Here is a 16,652-nt window from a genome sequence, read left to right as displayed (position 1 = left end):
TGGTATCTGGTGGCATTTTACGCAAGTGAATGCTTCCATCTACAGGATTTTAAAAAAAAAGGTAGCCAATGACGTACTCTATTGGTATTGGTATCACTCCAAGGGTACTGATATTGGTACTGGTATTCTAATTTTCTAAACAACATCCAGCCCTATCCTTTACTTTATTGAACGTAGCAATACAACAGTGTGACATACTTATTTACAAGTAAAAGTGACTGCTTATCCTGTTAGGGGCCACTGGAGGGTTGAAGCCTATCCCAGCGGACATTGGGCGAGAGGCGGGTTACGCCCTGGACAGGTTACCAGACCATCACAGGGCTGACACACAGAGTCAGACAACCATTCACACTCATGCTGACATGGGGAGAACATGCAAACTCCGCATAGAAGGGCTCCTCCACTCCGGGGTTCAAGCCCCCCACCCCAGGTTAGAACCAGGAACCCTTTTGCTTTGAGGCGACAACGTTAACCACTGTACCACTGTGCCACCTGCATTCAAAATCATATTTAAGTAAAGGTACTATTAGGGAAATATACAGTAGTATCCAATAAAAAAATACAAATACATGTGAAATTATTATATATTATATAATTTTATTGTTATTACTGATGTATAAAAATGTGTAGTTGAAGTGATTTGTCAAGCTGAACGAGGTGAAGCTGGTTTATCTTTGTATACACTTAGTTACACACAGTTAGTTTAGTCCAGTGTTTTCTGACCATGAGGGTTAGCTGCGTCAAAGGGGTCACAACAGAAAGCGCAGGGGTCATGAGATGATGAATGGCTTGGGAAAGATTCAAAAAACAAGTTCTGCTGCAGAAGTACATTTTTATTTTTCTGACTTTTTGCTTTTCTTTTGCTCTTTTTTTGTGAAATATTGGATAGTTTTACCTTTTTTTGGCTTTAAGGAGTTACTTGGATAAAACCATGTGAGGGGAAATGTCTCTGTGGGTAAAGTGCTGACAACAAAGTTCTCATATCTACAATGTGACACAGCTTTTTTGTCAGGAGTCACGGGTCAAAAATGTTAATAACTGCTGCTTTGTTCTTTAGCAGTGTATTGTATTTTATAAGCTTACACCATGTTTTTTAATGTAAAATCTTAATCTGAGATGTAACTAGTAATTACAGCAGTCAGGTAAATGTGGTGCAGTAAATCTTTAAAGTGGCTTAAAACGGATATTCTAGACTGTGTGCTGCATACCTGTGGATTTCTCAACTGTTATTGGTGCCGGGCTGAGTGTTGGAGTTGGCACCCTGGGTGTGGAGCCGCGAGTGGTGTTCTTGACTACAGTCACCAAGGGAACAGCATCCGTAACAGGAGGAAGGCAGCTGACCTTGTTGATGCCATCTACACAGGAAAATGCTTCTGGACATGGACTCAACAGGCAATCATCATAGTTGCGCTCGCAGTTCCTCCCCTGTGTATGGAAAATAAACAGCCTTCAGATGTGTCCTGTAACTCTGCGCTGCGATGCTAAATGGGATATAATGTTTACAACTTGAATAATTAAGTGTGCATTAAGTAGGGAACATGGCATTATGTAACAAAAACAAGGCTTTTTTTAACTTAAAATGCGAGGTAGTATCTGTTTATTGACATTTTATATTTACATTATTTTCATTTTAATGTGCAATATTAACATAAACAATATGTAGATTTTTCCTAAGCCAGGTTTTGAAGTGTAAACTGTTTATGTAAAGTGGAACAGAAGAAAAAAAAATGTCTCATGTTGTCTGTTATCTGAACAAAAAGGCATCTAATAGATTAGAATAAATAAATAATGATCAGGAAAAATGATAATGAAACACTTGAAACAGTCGAGTTAATGAGTGCCAAAACGTGACTCAAGAGCTGAGGCTGCAGGAGGCTAAAGGTTAATATTTAAAAAAAAAAAAAAGAGTGGAGGAGATGGGGAATAAGGTGGGGAGCCTTACCACAAATCCAGGACGACAGAAACAGGTGTAGCCATAGCCCGGATCATTCTGGATGCATATCCCCTGGTTGCAGGGCTGTGGAAGGCACTCATTAATGTCATCCTCACAGTGAAGGCCTGTCCAACCTGCCAGGAACAAAAGCCCACAGAGTGCCGTGGTGAGCCCAGGCTCTCCCACTTCCACCCTCTGAAGTGAATATCAATCAGATTCTCCTACATTGATTTGCTTCTTTTTGGGTTCACACACATACAAAGACAAGAAAAGGCTTTCACTAAAGAGTAAGATGCCACACACATTTTAATGAGCCCGGCTCGTATCGTCTTTTTATCACTGTCTTTTTTAGTACTGTATGACTACAAATTTCTCCCTGGAGAAAAGTGGATGACTTTTGAACGGCTTTGAGGCACAGACGCTATGTAGGCAATATGGTGACCTTTGGCAACACTTTATGTGGCCCCTTTCAAACCAATATGGGCGGTCTATAAGTATCAGTATGGTTTACATATGGTAAACTGTACTCTAGCACATCTGGGGCACAGTGAAGTGCTCCTGTTCACTTAAAAGCTGTCTTGCCATCTGAGCTGTCTTAGTGATCTTGCTCATAAGCCACAAAGGTTTCCCTGTAACAGGTCCGATAAAGGAAAAAAATGGCTTTGTTTGCCTCGTTTCAAAGTAAATTGAGAAACTCACAGGATGTCTGAGTGACTCACCTGACCTGCAGTGGCAGACGTAGCTATTAATAAGATCTTGGCAAATGGCACCGTTGTGGCAGGGAGCTGAGCAACATTCGTTAACATCCACTTCACAGAAATCCCCCATGAAACCTGGTGGACAGCTAAGAAAACATATCATACTTTCAAACTGTGAGGCTGTCTCGCAGCGCTGTCACTTCCTTCTTGTGGGTCTGACACGCTGCATCTGTAAGAACTGCTTGTTTTCATTATTTATCAAAACAGCTTTTTCTAGTCAGTTGTTGCTTCTTATTTCAGAGAACATTATGTAAAGCGACTTTTTTTGGGAATCTTGAGAGACACTGAAGTGGAATCAGTAAAGCAGGCAAACTAATGAGTGGGTTTAATTCAAAGTGATGATTTTTAGACTTAATTTAAAGGTATGCTATGAAGCAGTGGTTCCCAACTGGTCAGTCCGGGGGTCCAGATTTCTCCTTAGGGTGCTTTCAGACCTTGAGTTCGCTTTCTTTGGTCTGAATCAGGGTCCGATTTTGTTACAAAATTGCATAATTGCCTAGAGTTGGTTGGTGTTCTCACGGCAGCATTTAAAAGCAGACCAACTTTAAAGGCTGCATAAGGTTAAGAAGTCAGAAAGCTGATGTTGATTGGTCGGAATTTCCATGCAGGAAAATTCCAGGAAGTAAACAAAACGTTGAAGAAGAGTACACTTGCAAGATAAATGTGACACTTTCTAATGTCACAATGGAGGGACAACTGATTTTAGCGCTGGTCATCGTGGACTATATTGTTTGCATTGTTCATTTTAGGCAAACCATACAGTTTGAAAACGAAGCGCGGCTCCAACTAGAAAACAATGTTTTGATGCATTGGATGTGCTGAATGAGCATATTAAGGCAGTACGTGATTATTGATCCACCAGGACTGTAACATGCTCATGTTTAACCCAAACAACGCGTAATGTGACTGTAGTTGGTTCGGATTGAGGTTGGAACACGTCTCACCACAAACAAACCGCACCAGAATTTATTTGTAACCAGACTGACACCACCTCTTCAACAAGGTCACCATCCAGTTGTCTTGGTGCGATTGGTGTGCTCACACCTGCCCAAAACAAATCGCACTTAGGGGGCAAACTAACATGAGTTCAATTAAACCGAACGAAGCAGGGCAGGTTTGAAAGCACCCGTAGTCATTGGTTTGAGATCGCACAGTTGCATTTGGCCATGTTGAAGAGCTAGTTTGCCGTCTTTGTCAAGTAGGTGTCGGCTAGTCACTCACTCTACAGCAGAAAACAGCACTTCAAAATAAAAGCTCTGTGCTGGAATTTACTGTTCCTAAAAATAAGGTGTGCTGTTTTTACAAACTTGACACGTTTGCGAATCACTGGCGGTCCATTCAGATTGGGCCCAAGACGCACTTTTGGATCGCGACCCACCAGTTGGGAACTATTGCTATGAGGTATTGTCGGTTACTGTTTTAACAGCCAAGATTCCCTCAACTGCTTTTCATCTCACTGTACTTGAGTTTGATCTGGCACCGTGTCGCTACCTTTAAATAAGCCTCAACCTTAGCTGGGCGCTGTGGGGGCACACACCGATAAACATCTCTAACACAGAAAATAAGAAAATACAGACAGAGGGTAGAGTTTCTGCAGAAAACTACAGCGCCACACACTTTTAGTGGGTCATACATGATGATTGACAGGAATTGCTTTCATATGAATCTCTGGATTGTTTTTAAGGAAAATCCTGCATAGTATATCCTTAAGAAAAGACACTACTTTTAATTAATGTATTATTTCAAGTATATATTCTGTATATATTCTTATAATTAATCTGTGGGGACTTACAAAACATTTGTTGTCTATATTAATGTAATATTTTACAATTCTCTGTGCCTACAGAGTAGTAACCTACTTTTTGTTGAACTCAACAGCATCTATCCCTCACACTGTATCTTTATAACTGTCAAGGTTGTTTGATTTGTATTTTCTCCTCGCTTTCATTGCACTATACTATATCTGAACAACTCAAAGTCTGCACATCTAAAAAAGGAACAGCAATGTATTCGTCAAACTTGCACATTGTCAGCTAAAGTTTCATAATAAATCCAACAATGAATCCACGAATAAACAGTCACACCCATGACAAAGTACTTTGGAGGTCTGGCACTGGATATTTTCAAGCCACCTGAATGAGAAAAAACACAGTTAACAGATGATGCTGCCAAAGGACTGCTCTCAGAATAAGGGCCCTGCTTGTTTGTCCACAGTTGGACTACATTATTATGGCCCTCTTTGCTTTTATATCATTATTGCTAATCAATTTCTTTAACAAAACCTGGCCCAGCATTGTTAAGCATACCAGACACTACCTAGAAAAAACTCACTGCTGAAAACTTGAGTTCAGTTCACAGATCACAAACTTGAAATTAGAGGCCTTATTTAAGTGGAAGATAAAACATAATGGATTGATTCAGCAGTGCATAAAATCCACAGGTAAACAAAGTGAGTATATTTAGGTGTGGTAATGGCTTTCTGTTGTGGAGCTGGTGATTTGCAGAGGATAAGCTACACCTTGAGCAAAGAGAGGTGCCGCTCGATTCTGCAGATGTCATCCCCGCTGGCTCTAAGTTTTGTAGAAGAGCAGTCATTTTCCAGATGGACAATGAGCCTGATCATGCATCAAAGCTACCTGAGGCCAAAGGAGGACCAAGGTCTGCTGACTTGCATGGATTTCCAATTCACAGTCACCAGACCGTAAACTCACTGAACATCTTTGGGGATATCTGACATCAGAAAAGGTGACACAAGCAGAACAATGGGAAAGAAACAATACTGATTCTCAGATTTACCAAAAACAACAGGGTTTTGGACTCGGTAACAACCTCTTGATATTTTCTATGAGGGTAAAATTGCTTGTTGGAAATCTGATTTCTGTTGTAAACTATCTGTGAGGCAGAGTTGATTTAATCATGCAACACTACAACATCAGAAAATGGGCGAAGGGTTTCGTGTGTAACCTCTTGGCTGACCACCACAGAAAATGAAGTGGGTTTTGAGGCCATTTTCCGCTCTGGTGTAAAATTGAATGTGTACCACTTCACACATAACATGCAGATATAACAACACTGTATTTCATGTATTGTGGATGTGGTCTGGCTAAGAAACTATTGCATGTCTGATTTTACATTTTAGGCCATTAGTCAGTGTACGAGCCGACCAAACCCTCTCCAGTCGAGTGGAAAAAAAATATGTGGATGTACAAAACATGCCTGCTTCTCAAAGCAACTTTTTAATGTGGTTTTAAAATCAAAGTCTGTGAAATAAATGCAAACAAGAGCATCCTTCAGTAAAAACTAACACTAGACAACAGCTAAATGTGTTTTCCAGTGGTCTAAAATGCTTTTTTTGAACATCAGCATTATACTTTTTAATTGTGTCCATAAATAAACCTCCAATCAATATCAACCTGGTTAAAGCAAATACTGATTATTGATTCTGAATAAGGCCAATAACCAGTTAATTATGCCCTAAAACCACAATATATTTCATTGATGTTCAAATTCAGCAAAAGAATCCTGTGTTCAGGAAAGTGCACACAATGCACAATCATGTTGCAGATCAGCAGGACACTAAAGGAAATGTTTGTCCTTAGTGAGCACATTTATCTGTGAATGCACAACATACACTACATTGCCTCCCTGTAATAAATATATATATATATATATATATATATATATACACAAATTAGCCTACAATGAAGTAAACGTCATAAAAAAATGCTGTGCTGAGGCAGTAGGCAGTCCAATGCATCAATATATTACACAGTAAAGTGCACCAACCTATTTGGGAGCTGCAGCAGTCCAGGATACATTAAATCATGACACTGAGCATATAGCGGCACATCAGCACAAGGTGAGACAATGTAATTAAGTGTAAGGCATCCAGGGAGCGGCTGTGTCAAATCTGCACACACTTACTACATACACCTTGTTTCAGATACACTTTATCACTCAAGGGAGAGCATGTCAGCAATTAAAAAGTAATGATTCACTTGCAACCAACCTGGAGAAGTGCTACTGTATGTGAATGCAGAGATACACTCACAGGAATGGTGCATTCTTGGGAGACAAGATGTACTTTCAGTTGGAGAAAAGCAACATTCCAAATTTTACCACTTCACCTATAATACTTACAACTCCACAATGTTTGGAAGGATTATTTCACCCCCAAATGATCATCTGTATGTCAATTACTCACCCCGTGTCACACTTAATTTGTAAATAAATGTTTATTTTCTTGCATGCCTCCATGGTGAACGCAGAATCCAAATACTGAGAAAATTCTTGATGAATTGTAGTCATAGCGGTTGGTGTTTAACAACAGCAAAACTACACTGCTCAAAAAAATTAAGGGAACACTTAATCATCACAGTGTAACACCAAGTCAGTTAAACGTCAGGGTTATCAATCTGTCCATTTGGGAAGTAGAAGTGACTGTAAATCAGTTTCACCTGCTTTGGTGCAAATCAAAGTGACAAAAGGTGCAATGGAGAGGCAAAAGCAAGACAACCCCCCAAAGGGAATGGTTTTACATGTGGTGGCCACAGACAGTTGCTCTCTCTTTATCCTTCCTGACTGATTCTTCTCTAGTTTTGTGTTCTCCTAGTGTCCTTGTCACTACTGGTAGCATGAGGTGGTACCTGCAGCCCAGTCAGGTTGCACAGGTAGTCGAGCTCCTCCAGGTTGGCACATCCAGACGTGCAGTCAAAAAGAAGGTTTGCTGTGTCTCCCAGCACAGTCTCAAGAGCATGGAGGAGATACCAGAGACCGGCTGTTATACAAGGAGAGCTGGACAGGGCCGTAGAAGGGCATCAACCCATCAGCAGGACCGGTATCTGCTCCTTTTGTGTGAGGAGCAACAGGAGCACTGCTAGAGCCCTACAAAATGACCTCTAGCAGGCTACTGGTGTGCATGTTTCTGACCCAACTGTCAGAAACAGACTACATGAGGGTGGCATGAGGGCTCCACTGACAAAACTAGCAATTTTACTTTGCTGAACGCGGAAGATGCCTCCATCAAAAGTTTGTTTGTGTCGTTGTGTAAATTTGGTGAATCTCAGTTTTGGAAAAAAGAGAATATCCTCTAGACTCTTAAACTTTTAAATGCCAACTGTCGCTCTTAGTACAATCCCATGTACACCACCCTAGCCTGCAGCGATATCATACACTTGCCAGGCCTGCTGTGCCTTGTTACAGTTGCTTAGCTATGATCAGACAATCGCAGTTCATGGGGAGGGGGTTTAGCAAACAGTCAAATAGAAAATCAAACTGTTGCTATGCTTTGTTTGTGAGCCATTAAAGTTTAAATGTCCTGAACTCTGCAGGGCATGTTGTTCCAGTCAACTCATATTACAATGACTCCATCCCAGCATAATCTTATAGTATCATTACATCAAAATAATAAAAGCCTTTTGGCAGTGGAGAAACTCACCTGCATGTAAAGTTTGATCCCTCACCGTCCAGACAGGTGGCTCCGTTGAAACACAGCGAGACATTAAATACAGCGTCTTTGCAGACATCTACATCATTCTCGCAAGTTTTCCCGGTGTAACCGTCTTTACAGAAGCATGCGTATTTATCAATGAGATCCACACAGGAGCCTCCATTCATACAGGGACCAGGAGCACAGTCCTGTAACCAAAACGAGACAGGCACTTTACCAATACTACTAAATGTTTTGACATATCAAACTATGAATGCATGTTTTGCGCTTAAAACGGGAATTACAATGACTTTGGTATAGAATAAATTGTGATAGTTAAAAGCAGATGATGAGATTATCCAATGAACTAACACCTTGTATACAACTCAATGTTTTATCTCTAGAGTCCGGCACAAGCTGTGGTTTAAATCAATTAGGCATTAGACTAAGCAATTTCTTTTAATCGGGTATTTGTACAATGCTTACATGATCCTGGTAGTTCAATTGACTTATCTTGTAGAAAAATCAATACAACTAGTGATACTAAAGGCCACGAAAAGATTACAAAATTCTCCTGCTATTCCTCTTCAACACCCAGCAGGTTTATTAAAGTAAGCACAACTCACGTCGATGTTTGTTTCACATCTGCTCCCCGTCCATCCAGAGTCACAGAGACAGGAGTATGAATATACTCCATCTTTACAGCTGAGAAGGCCACAACAGATGGGGTTAGAACTGATTCATCAGCATTTACACTACTGCATGTAATCAACCAAAACTCATTCACATTTGCAGTTTTTTTTTTTTTAGCTGTATAGTTCATGCAGAATCCTCAGAGAGAGTCTTTTGAACGATTGAGTATTTCCCCTTCAACGGAATTAATGACTGTAATTTACAGACCACGGAGACAACCTTTAAGTGCATCACATTAGCTCCTTACAACATGTGACATATGTCTCCACTCGCTGTGCTGGCAAGGAGTGTAATTAAAAATAATTCCATGCAATTTTGGCTGTGCACTTGCCGTCTTTCTGTTTTAAATGATGCTGAAAAATCTGTACCTCCCATGAAGACAAGGCGCTGACATGCATTCATCAATGTTGCTCTCACAGTGGAGCCCGATGAAGCCATCGGGACATGAGCAGTGGTATCGATCAGGCCCATCAATACATTTCCCACGATTTCGGCATGGGCTTGAAACACACTCATCGATGTTAACTTCACACCATGCCCCTGGGAAATAAAGCATATTTTAGTAAGACATTATTCAACAGCTTAATAAGAGAAAGTTCTGTTTACGAATACCTCAAACATCTATGCAAGTCTATGCAAATTAAAGAAAACCTAGACATTTAAAGGCTGACTTCTGATGATTCTGCAACGACTCTGCGACTGCGTTTTGTATCTCTGGAGACATCACTGCACATGCTCCGGGACATGGTCCCATTTTTACACTGTTTTGTTAGTTTGACAAAGTGAGAGGAATAAAGCACCCTGACTATGTTTACTGCAATGAGGGAATACGCTGACAAAATGCATCAGTGTGCCTCTTTCATATGTTTTTAATAGTATCTGGATTCATTGGAGGTCTGAAGCAGAGATAATCTGCTGTATATGACACTGTGGCTACAAAGACTTGTCAGAGTGAATTCATTGTTTTTATTTCTTTAATAGGATTTGTTGATCATTATAAAAAAAGAAAAAACACCCTTTTATCCTTCAGTGGTAACCATCCAGCTACGTATGGCATTGTCAAGCTATGTAATGATTATCTGCAAAACTGTGTATCCCATTGACAACGTAAACTGCTTTGTCAGCATCATTCCTTATTTTCAATAGATCTAAAGGTTGTGTTTCACCTTCAGGTCACACTACTTCCCTTTTTTTTTCTAACATCGGTGTACTTTTTAGATTGTATTGTATATGAAACCTTCACTGTGACTAATTCTGACTCTAAAGCAGAGAAAATCACACTGTAGTTGTAGCATCTTTATGAAATATGGATGAATTGGGAGCTGCTCAAGGACACATTTTTCTGCACATTTCTCCATCAACAGGATGACCTAGAGTAGTGGTTCCCAACTGGTGGGTTGTGGTCCAAAAGTGGGTTGCAACCATTCTGAAACATGTCAAGTTTGTCAAAGACACACTATATCTTTTAAGTACAGTGAATTTCTGGCACATATAGCCTTTATTTTGAAGCGCGTTTCCTGCTGTAGAGTGAGTGACTAATGGACAGCAACTTGACAGAGACAGCAAACTAGCTCAACAACATGGCCAAACACAGGTATGATGCTGAATATACTAAACTGTGTGGACCTTGAACTAATGACTAAGGAAATCTGGACCCTGTGACTGGACCAGTTGGGAACCACCGACCTACAGAACCATACTAGCTAACGCTGTAGCCCAGTAACTACACATGCCAAGCATTCTCAACATTATTGTCAGCCAAACCTCACACTGAATAATCATACGTGACGAAAGTCAATGACATGAAAACTATACGAAATGAAAACCACCTTGCAAAGACCTCAAACTTGATGCATCACAATCAACAACTCATCATCTTTACTTTACAATTATCATCTAAGAATGACCTGATTTCAGATTTGTCTGTCAAGAAGTACTGCATGTATTATGGAGCGTGGACTGGTAGCTGGAGTGGTGCCAGTTCACCTCCTGGGCACTGCCGAGGTGCTCCTGAGCAAGGCACCGAACCCCCCAACCGCTCTGAGCGCCTGTCATGGGCAGCCCACTCTGACATCTCTCCACTTAGTGCATGTATAGGTCCTGTTTGTGCATGTGTGTGTTCGGACCTGTGTGTAATTGACAAACAGAGTGAAAAAATTGAATTTCCCCTTGGGGATTAATAAAGTATATAAAATTAAAAAAAAAATTAAATTATTCATAATATTAATATAGCAAATAGCAAATCAACTATAGGGAAGGAATAAGTCATGCTTGATTGTTGTAAAAATGATAACTGTGTAATTTCTCTTAGGCTTACATGGTATTTTTTTAACCTGGACATATTTTCCCATCCTGTTGTGTCTAAGTGACAAATTGAAGCAACAATTTTTGAAATTGGCCTGATACTGACAGAGAGGGCTGCAACCAGGAGCAGCGAAAAAAGGCTTCAATATAACTTCTTGGGGCATTTGTGCACCATCAATTTATGTCCACAGAAGGTTCTTGTTGGCACTGTTGTCTTGACACTGCAAGTGTCTGACAACATTATGGAAAGGATCCCTACAGAGACAGACCTTTCTGTCAAACAGTCAGATCCTTTATGTTTAACCAGAAACTACCGAAATCGCTGTGCCTAAACCAACCAGACTCAACTTAAATATACAGCTATCAGTCATACAAAGTCGACAGTAACAAAGTACCCCCAGAAACCATCTCACTTCATCTTGCCACACTTTAAACTATATGCCAGTTGGACGTGAATAGGCTGGCTCTATACACGCTAAAATTACCGTTTATTTAAATGGAGTCTGGTGGGTTTGGTGGTGGCAATCTGACTCTTAACAAAAAGGTCTTTCTCTGTAGGGATCCTTTCCACAATGTTGTCCGACACTTATAATAACAACCTGAGCCTGCTGGTGGCCAAAAAACACTTTTGGTGGATGTAAATTGAGGGTGCACAAATGCCCCAAGTGTTTACAGTACATTGCCTGTTTTTGCCTCTTCCAGCTGCAGCCCTTTCACTCAATACTGGACCAGTTTCACAAACTGTTGTCTCTATTTGTCACTTAGACACAAAAACATGGTAAACTAGGGTCCAGGTTGAAAAATACGTGTTCCCCTTTAAGTGGATTACAAACTAAGGTTAGTTTGAAATCTCTGCAAAATCACTAAAGAAAAACTTACATATGGAAAATATTACAAGTTGACAGTCTAAAAAAAATATCAGTACAGTCCTTTAAGAGCAAAACACCATCTCCTAACAGCAGCAGTGTCCAGATGAAGCTGCCTCACCAGCATGACATGTTTTTACTCTCTGGTCTCTTCAGACCTTTGATATAAAGTGATCACAGACTGGCAGGGATGGTAAACAGGGGTACACTGTGTGTTAGTTAACTGGTACTGCGTTAAGAAATTTAGAGGTTTTTACCTCGAGTTACCTCCCTCTCACGCTGACAAAATACCTTGAATGTTTTTAACGAAAAGGATCTGCCATGAAAAAAAGAAATTCAAAGTGGCTTTAGCTTGTGTGTGGTGATTCTGTCTGACACTTTCACTTCATTAATTATCTGTATCCGGCTTCCACATGCATAGCAACTGAATCAAAGCGTGAAGCAGGAAGTTTCAACCAAGTTTTAAACCTTTTTTTTTTCTCTTCATTTTTTTTTAAATATCCAGTGAACTTGTTCAAACTGTTATTTGAATTTTACAGGATGGATAGGGCTTGTGTGGCTGATGATGGAATGAAGACAGTTTGTTAGATGCAGTACATAAACATAACGATGGATCTCTACAGAAAGGAAGAATGAGAAAGAAAGTCTACCTGCCAGGTATTTAAATGTTGACTCACTAATATCTAAACCAGAGCTGAAACGATTAGTTTTTTAATCAAATATTAAATCCTCAACAATTGAGATAAGTGATTCATTGGTTGAGTAATTTATTAAGCACAAATGCCAAACATTTACTATTTCCAGCTTTTCAAAGTTTCAATGATTTTGGATTCTTTGCATTTTAGTCTATTGGTCAAATTACACAGGCAATTTGGAGATATGTGGCGGCACGGTGGTAGAATGGTTAGCGACCTGTCCTAGCAACCTGTTCAGGGTGTACCCTGCCTCCAAACACAGTGGTTGCCTCACAACAAAAGGGGTTCATGGTTCAAATCCCGGGGTGAGGGAGACTTGCATGTTCTCCCCGTGTCAGTGTGGGTTTTCTCTGGGTACTCCAGCTTCCTCCCACAGTCCAAAGACATGCAGGTTAATTGGTCTCTAAATTGGCCATAGGTGTGAATGGGAGCATGAATGGTTGTCTGTCTCTATGTGTCAGCCCTGCGATAGTCTGGCGACCTGTCCAGGGTGTAGCTTGCCTCTTGCCAAGTGTCAGCTGGAATAGGCTCCAGGCCCCATGCAACCCCTAACAGGATAAGTGGTTATGGAAAATGAATGAATGAATCTGAAGACGTCACCTTTGGCGACCACTAACTGATTTATTTAGAAGTTGATCAACTAATGGATTAATGTATCATGAAAATAATCAATAGTTGTTGCCCTAATCTAAATAGTTCATGGTTACAAATTGAATTTAAATTCATTAGAAACTAGTCAATGTTAATTAAAGTAATAATCCACTGTAGGGGACATGTAGCATAACAAAGTAGCAATAAATAGCTGATGCAATTAAGTTTTTCATCTACAAAATTGACTGAAATAAATTTACTGAATATAAAATATTAATATTAAGATGCATGATATCTTTAAAAGGCCAGTTTACCCAAAGTTGCTCCAGACACAGTGTCCCAGTTCCTTCCTCCATGATACTGTAATGGAGGCAGAAGTCTTAGAGGCAGATATCTCAAAACCTGGGCCAATAAAAGAAAAGCTACCTGCCTGTCTATGTACCACTAAAGCAATGTGTAATTTGTGTGAAATAAACCTTTAAAAACACCTCAACGTTGTTTACGAATGAATCAGAAAAACTCAGTAAAAAATGCGCCAAGTTAATTACGTGATATATATACGACCCGAGCCCAATGACAGAGCTGCATGCTGCAACAATAGTCAATGTCTTTAAGAGGACTCAGTGAAGTGCAGCACTGAACTAATGGAAAGTGTGTCACACACTGTACGCGCTGTATATCCTTACAGCTGTGCCGACACAGTACCATATCTATTAAGGCACAATCCTCCATACAGAGTGTACTGCACCAAATGTGCTGACTCAAAAAGAACACCTGAATTATCCTCTATATAACTTAAATCTTCACCGTCCATCAGCCACATTTAAGATAACTCCGAGGATTCAATAAGTAAGTCAGCTTTACTCAGAGAGTTGATGATATTCATTATTTATGCAGACCTCACAAAAATAGCAATGAGATCAGAGGAGAAGTGAAGGGGAGGGGAGAGTTCAAGCTGTGAAGGAAACACCAGATAACAGAGAGCGTCAAAATTAGTCTCCCTTATGCCAACAAATGAGAACACAAGTTGGGAAAACACACTGATGACTGTTTATAGTAGTCGAAATTATAGCAGGTACTGCTGCAGAGAGATTCACAGAGGTGACTCGTCTTGCTGAGGAATTAAAAATAAATAAAAGGTTTGAAGCAAATTCTAGGAACGGGCATTTTTGTGATGTTGGTTTTTTTTTAACTAAAGTGTTAAAAAAGATTATCTACCACCCCAGAAAATCTCAACTTCCAGGAATCCGGAGATGAAAAAAATTATGACTGACCCATCGTTAATCATTTGGTTAGCGTTTCATCTGTGGGCTGAGCTCGATGTAAACAAACATGGTGACAACGGGAGCCAGAATTTATTTCTTCCCTCCCGTGTTTTATCATGAAAGAGAATAAATAAACCGTCTTTAGTGTACACAAAAAAATCACCATGTTCTCTCATCACAGAATGTAAAACAGCTCCTTTCTGGTGCCAAACTGATAACTTGCTTCATTTAGCAAAAAAAAAAAAGGAGCTATACAGCAACTGGGAAATTCACAGTTTCTGGCTCCAGAGGTTAAAAACAATCCCTGAACTCGAATTAAAATGAGAAACTTGCAACAGGAAATGAATTATGGATATTGTGTAACGGAGGTGTGATGAGGGAAATGAAGCGATAAGTGAAAAATCTCAATACACACACATTTTTTATGATACTGCTATATCAAATAATCCATAAACTGATGATAAAGATGCTCACATTATGTATTTTGATGTTTTTATTTAGATCAGAGGTCATTAAATGCTTTAGGTTCAGGGCTGGGATTTTACAGCCAATCGAAAACATTAAAAGCACTGAACTATGAATGAGATATGGGATTAAATACTAAATATTTAATGCTGCACACTGGTCATAAATATTCTTACACTTCTTGTACTTACTAATACGTAAGTACTAACTAACAGTAGCAAGAGGTGTCTCGTACTCCAGGTAATACAAATATTACATTCCATTATTCATTCACATTAAATGTACACCACGTCTCCAAAGCAATAGACATCTGCAGAGGATGGAAATAATGACCAAGTAGTCCTCATCAAGTTCGCCCGGCAAAACACCGAATTTACTGAAGCCTTAACAGCAAACAGCACAACGAGGCCCCGAACATCATCAGCCGACAATGTGCTGACGGAGGGAGCTGCAGCAATGTGCTGATTGCACTGTACCATCACTCAAGGGAACATGCTCCTTAATGATGGGTGAAGAAGAGAAAACAGAAGGTGACGAATCGTGTGCTTAAAGCGTGATTTATATAAACAAGATTACCCATTAATCATGTCACTGTAATGACTTCTGACCCCAGCGCAGCGCGAGGCGCCTATGTACAGTTAAATAATACATTATTGTGATTGCGGAGCCTTTTAGACAAAACATCCTAAATAATGATCAGACAGCTGAGATGTACTGCCAAGACCATCTTTTGGATACAGCTCGCTCTATAGTGTTTGTCAACAAGACACGCGGAGAACAAAAATGACACTAAAAATAAAGCAAAGTTATGATTATGTTAAAGCCATAACTAAAGGCCGTTATTGAACAAGTGATTCAATTTGACCTGACTGGCTAAGAAGTTAGGAAACGCTGGAGATAAAAAGCTACTTTTTAATCTTAATGTCTGCGCTCTAAGTGGGTCATAGACACTTTTAGGAAGGTAAAAAATAATGATAAAAGCTGACAGAAGAGACAGAAATTTGAATAGAACAATTTTCTGGCTTCTCGCTTCAATTATTCCTCCGAGCTCAAACATGTTACATGTAAAAAGGCTTAAAATTGTTCCACCCGTTTAGAAAAGAGAAGTAATGGAGTGCTGCAGGAATGAATCCTAAAAACCCGGATATGAGTGAGGATTTTTGCCTCATGTCAGAGTCAGTGGGTTTTTGGTTGGATGCCTGGAATAAGGTCTGGGGTCACGAGCTCAAGAGATTTTCACGTTTTGTTCCAGGACATAAAATATGTCAGTAAATACCCTGCTTGTGAATGTTGAAGCTTTTATGTGTTGTAGTTGCTAACTTGTGGCTAAAGGAGACTGCAGAGGTTGTCGTGGACATTTTACAGCCTTGTTCCATTTGCCACACTAGTCTAGCAATTGAATTAGCCAGGGGCGTAGCACTAAATTCTGGGTTCTATGCATTAGTAGCCTCTATGGACCCCCACCCTTCCTGTTGTGATCCATGTCTCTCTAAACCACCTTTTCATTTTTTTTTATTTTTTTTTACAAAGCCAATTTGCTCTCTTTCCCTTTCCTTTCTTTCTTTTTTTTTTTTTTGGAGCCCTGATTTCCCTATTTTGGGGAAAGACATAACAGTGTACGCTGGTGCTCCAGCAGCATCAGCAGTTGTTATTA

General features: G+C 39.9%; 1 protein-coding gene across 1 annotated transcript in view; it reads right to left on the bottom strand.

Moving 5' to 3' along the window:
- eys (eyes shut homolog) overlaps nt 1-16,652 on the bottom strand; it is a 366,564-nt gene that overhangs the window by 100,827 nt on the left and 249,085 nt on the right. Inside the window, exons 31-36 of the mRNA XM_050070471.1 lie at nt 9,181-9,352; nt 8,746-8,824; nt 8,129-8,328; nt 2,653-2,777; nt 1,943-2,067; nt 1,209-1,425 (exon numbers count right to left, since the gene is read on the bottom strand). Coding sequence (XP_049926428.1) covers nt 1,209-1,425; nt 1,943-2,067; nt 2,653-2,777; nt 8,129-8,328; nt 8,746-8,824; nt 9,181-9,352 — 918 coding nt within the window. The remainder of the gene's footprint in view (nt 1-1,208; nt 1,426-1,942; nt 2,068-2,652; nt 2,778-8,128; nt 8,329-8,745; nt 8,825-9,180; nt 9,353-16,652) is intronic.

The sequence above is a fragment of the Epinephelus moara genome, chromosome 19, assembly GCF_006386435.1.
Source record: "Epinephelus moara isolate mb chromosome 19, YSFRI_EMoa_1.0, whole genome shotgun sequence".
NCBI lineage: Eukaryota > Metazoa > Chordata > Actinopteri > Perciformes > Serranidae > Epinephelus > Epinephelus moara.
Note: the sequence above shows the minus strand (reverse complement) of the source record. Positions and strands in the feature narration are given on the sequence as shown.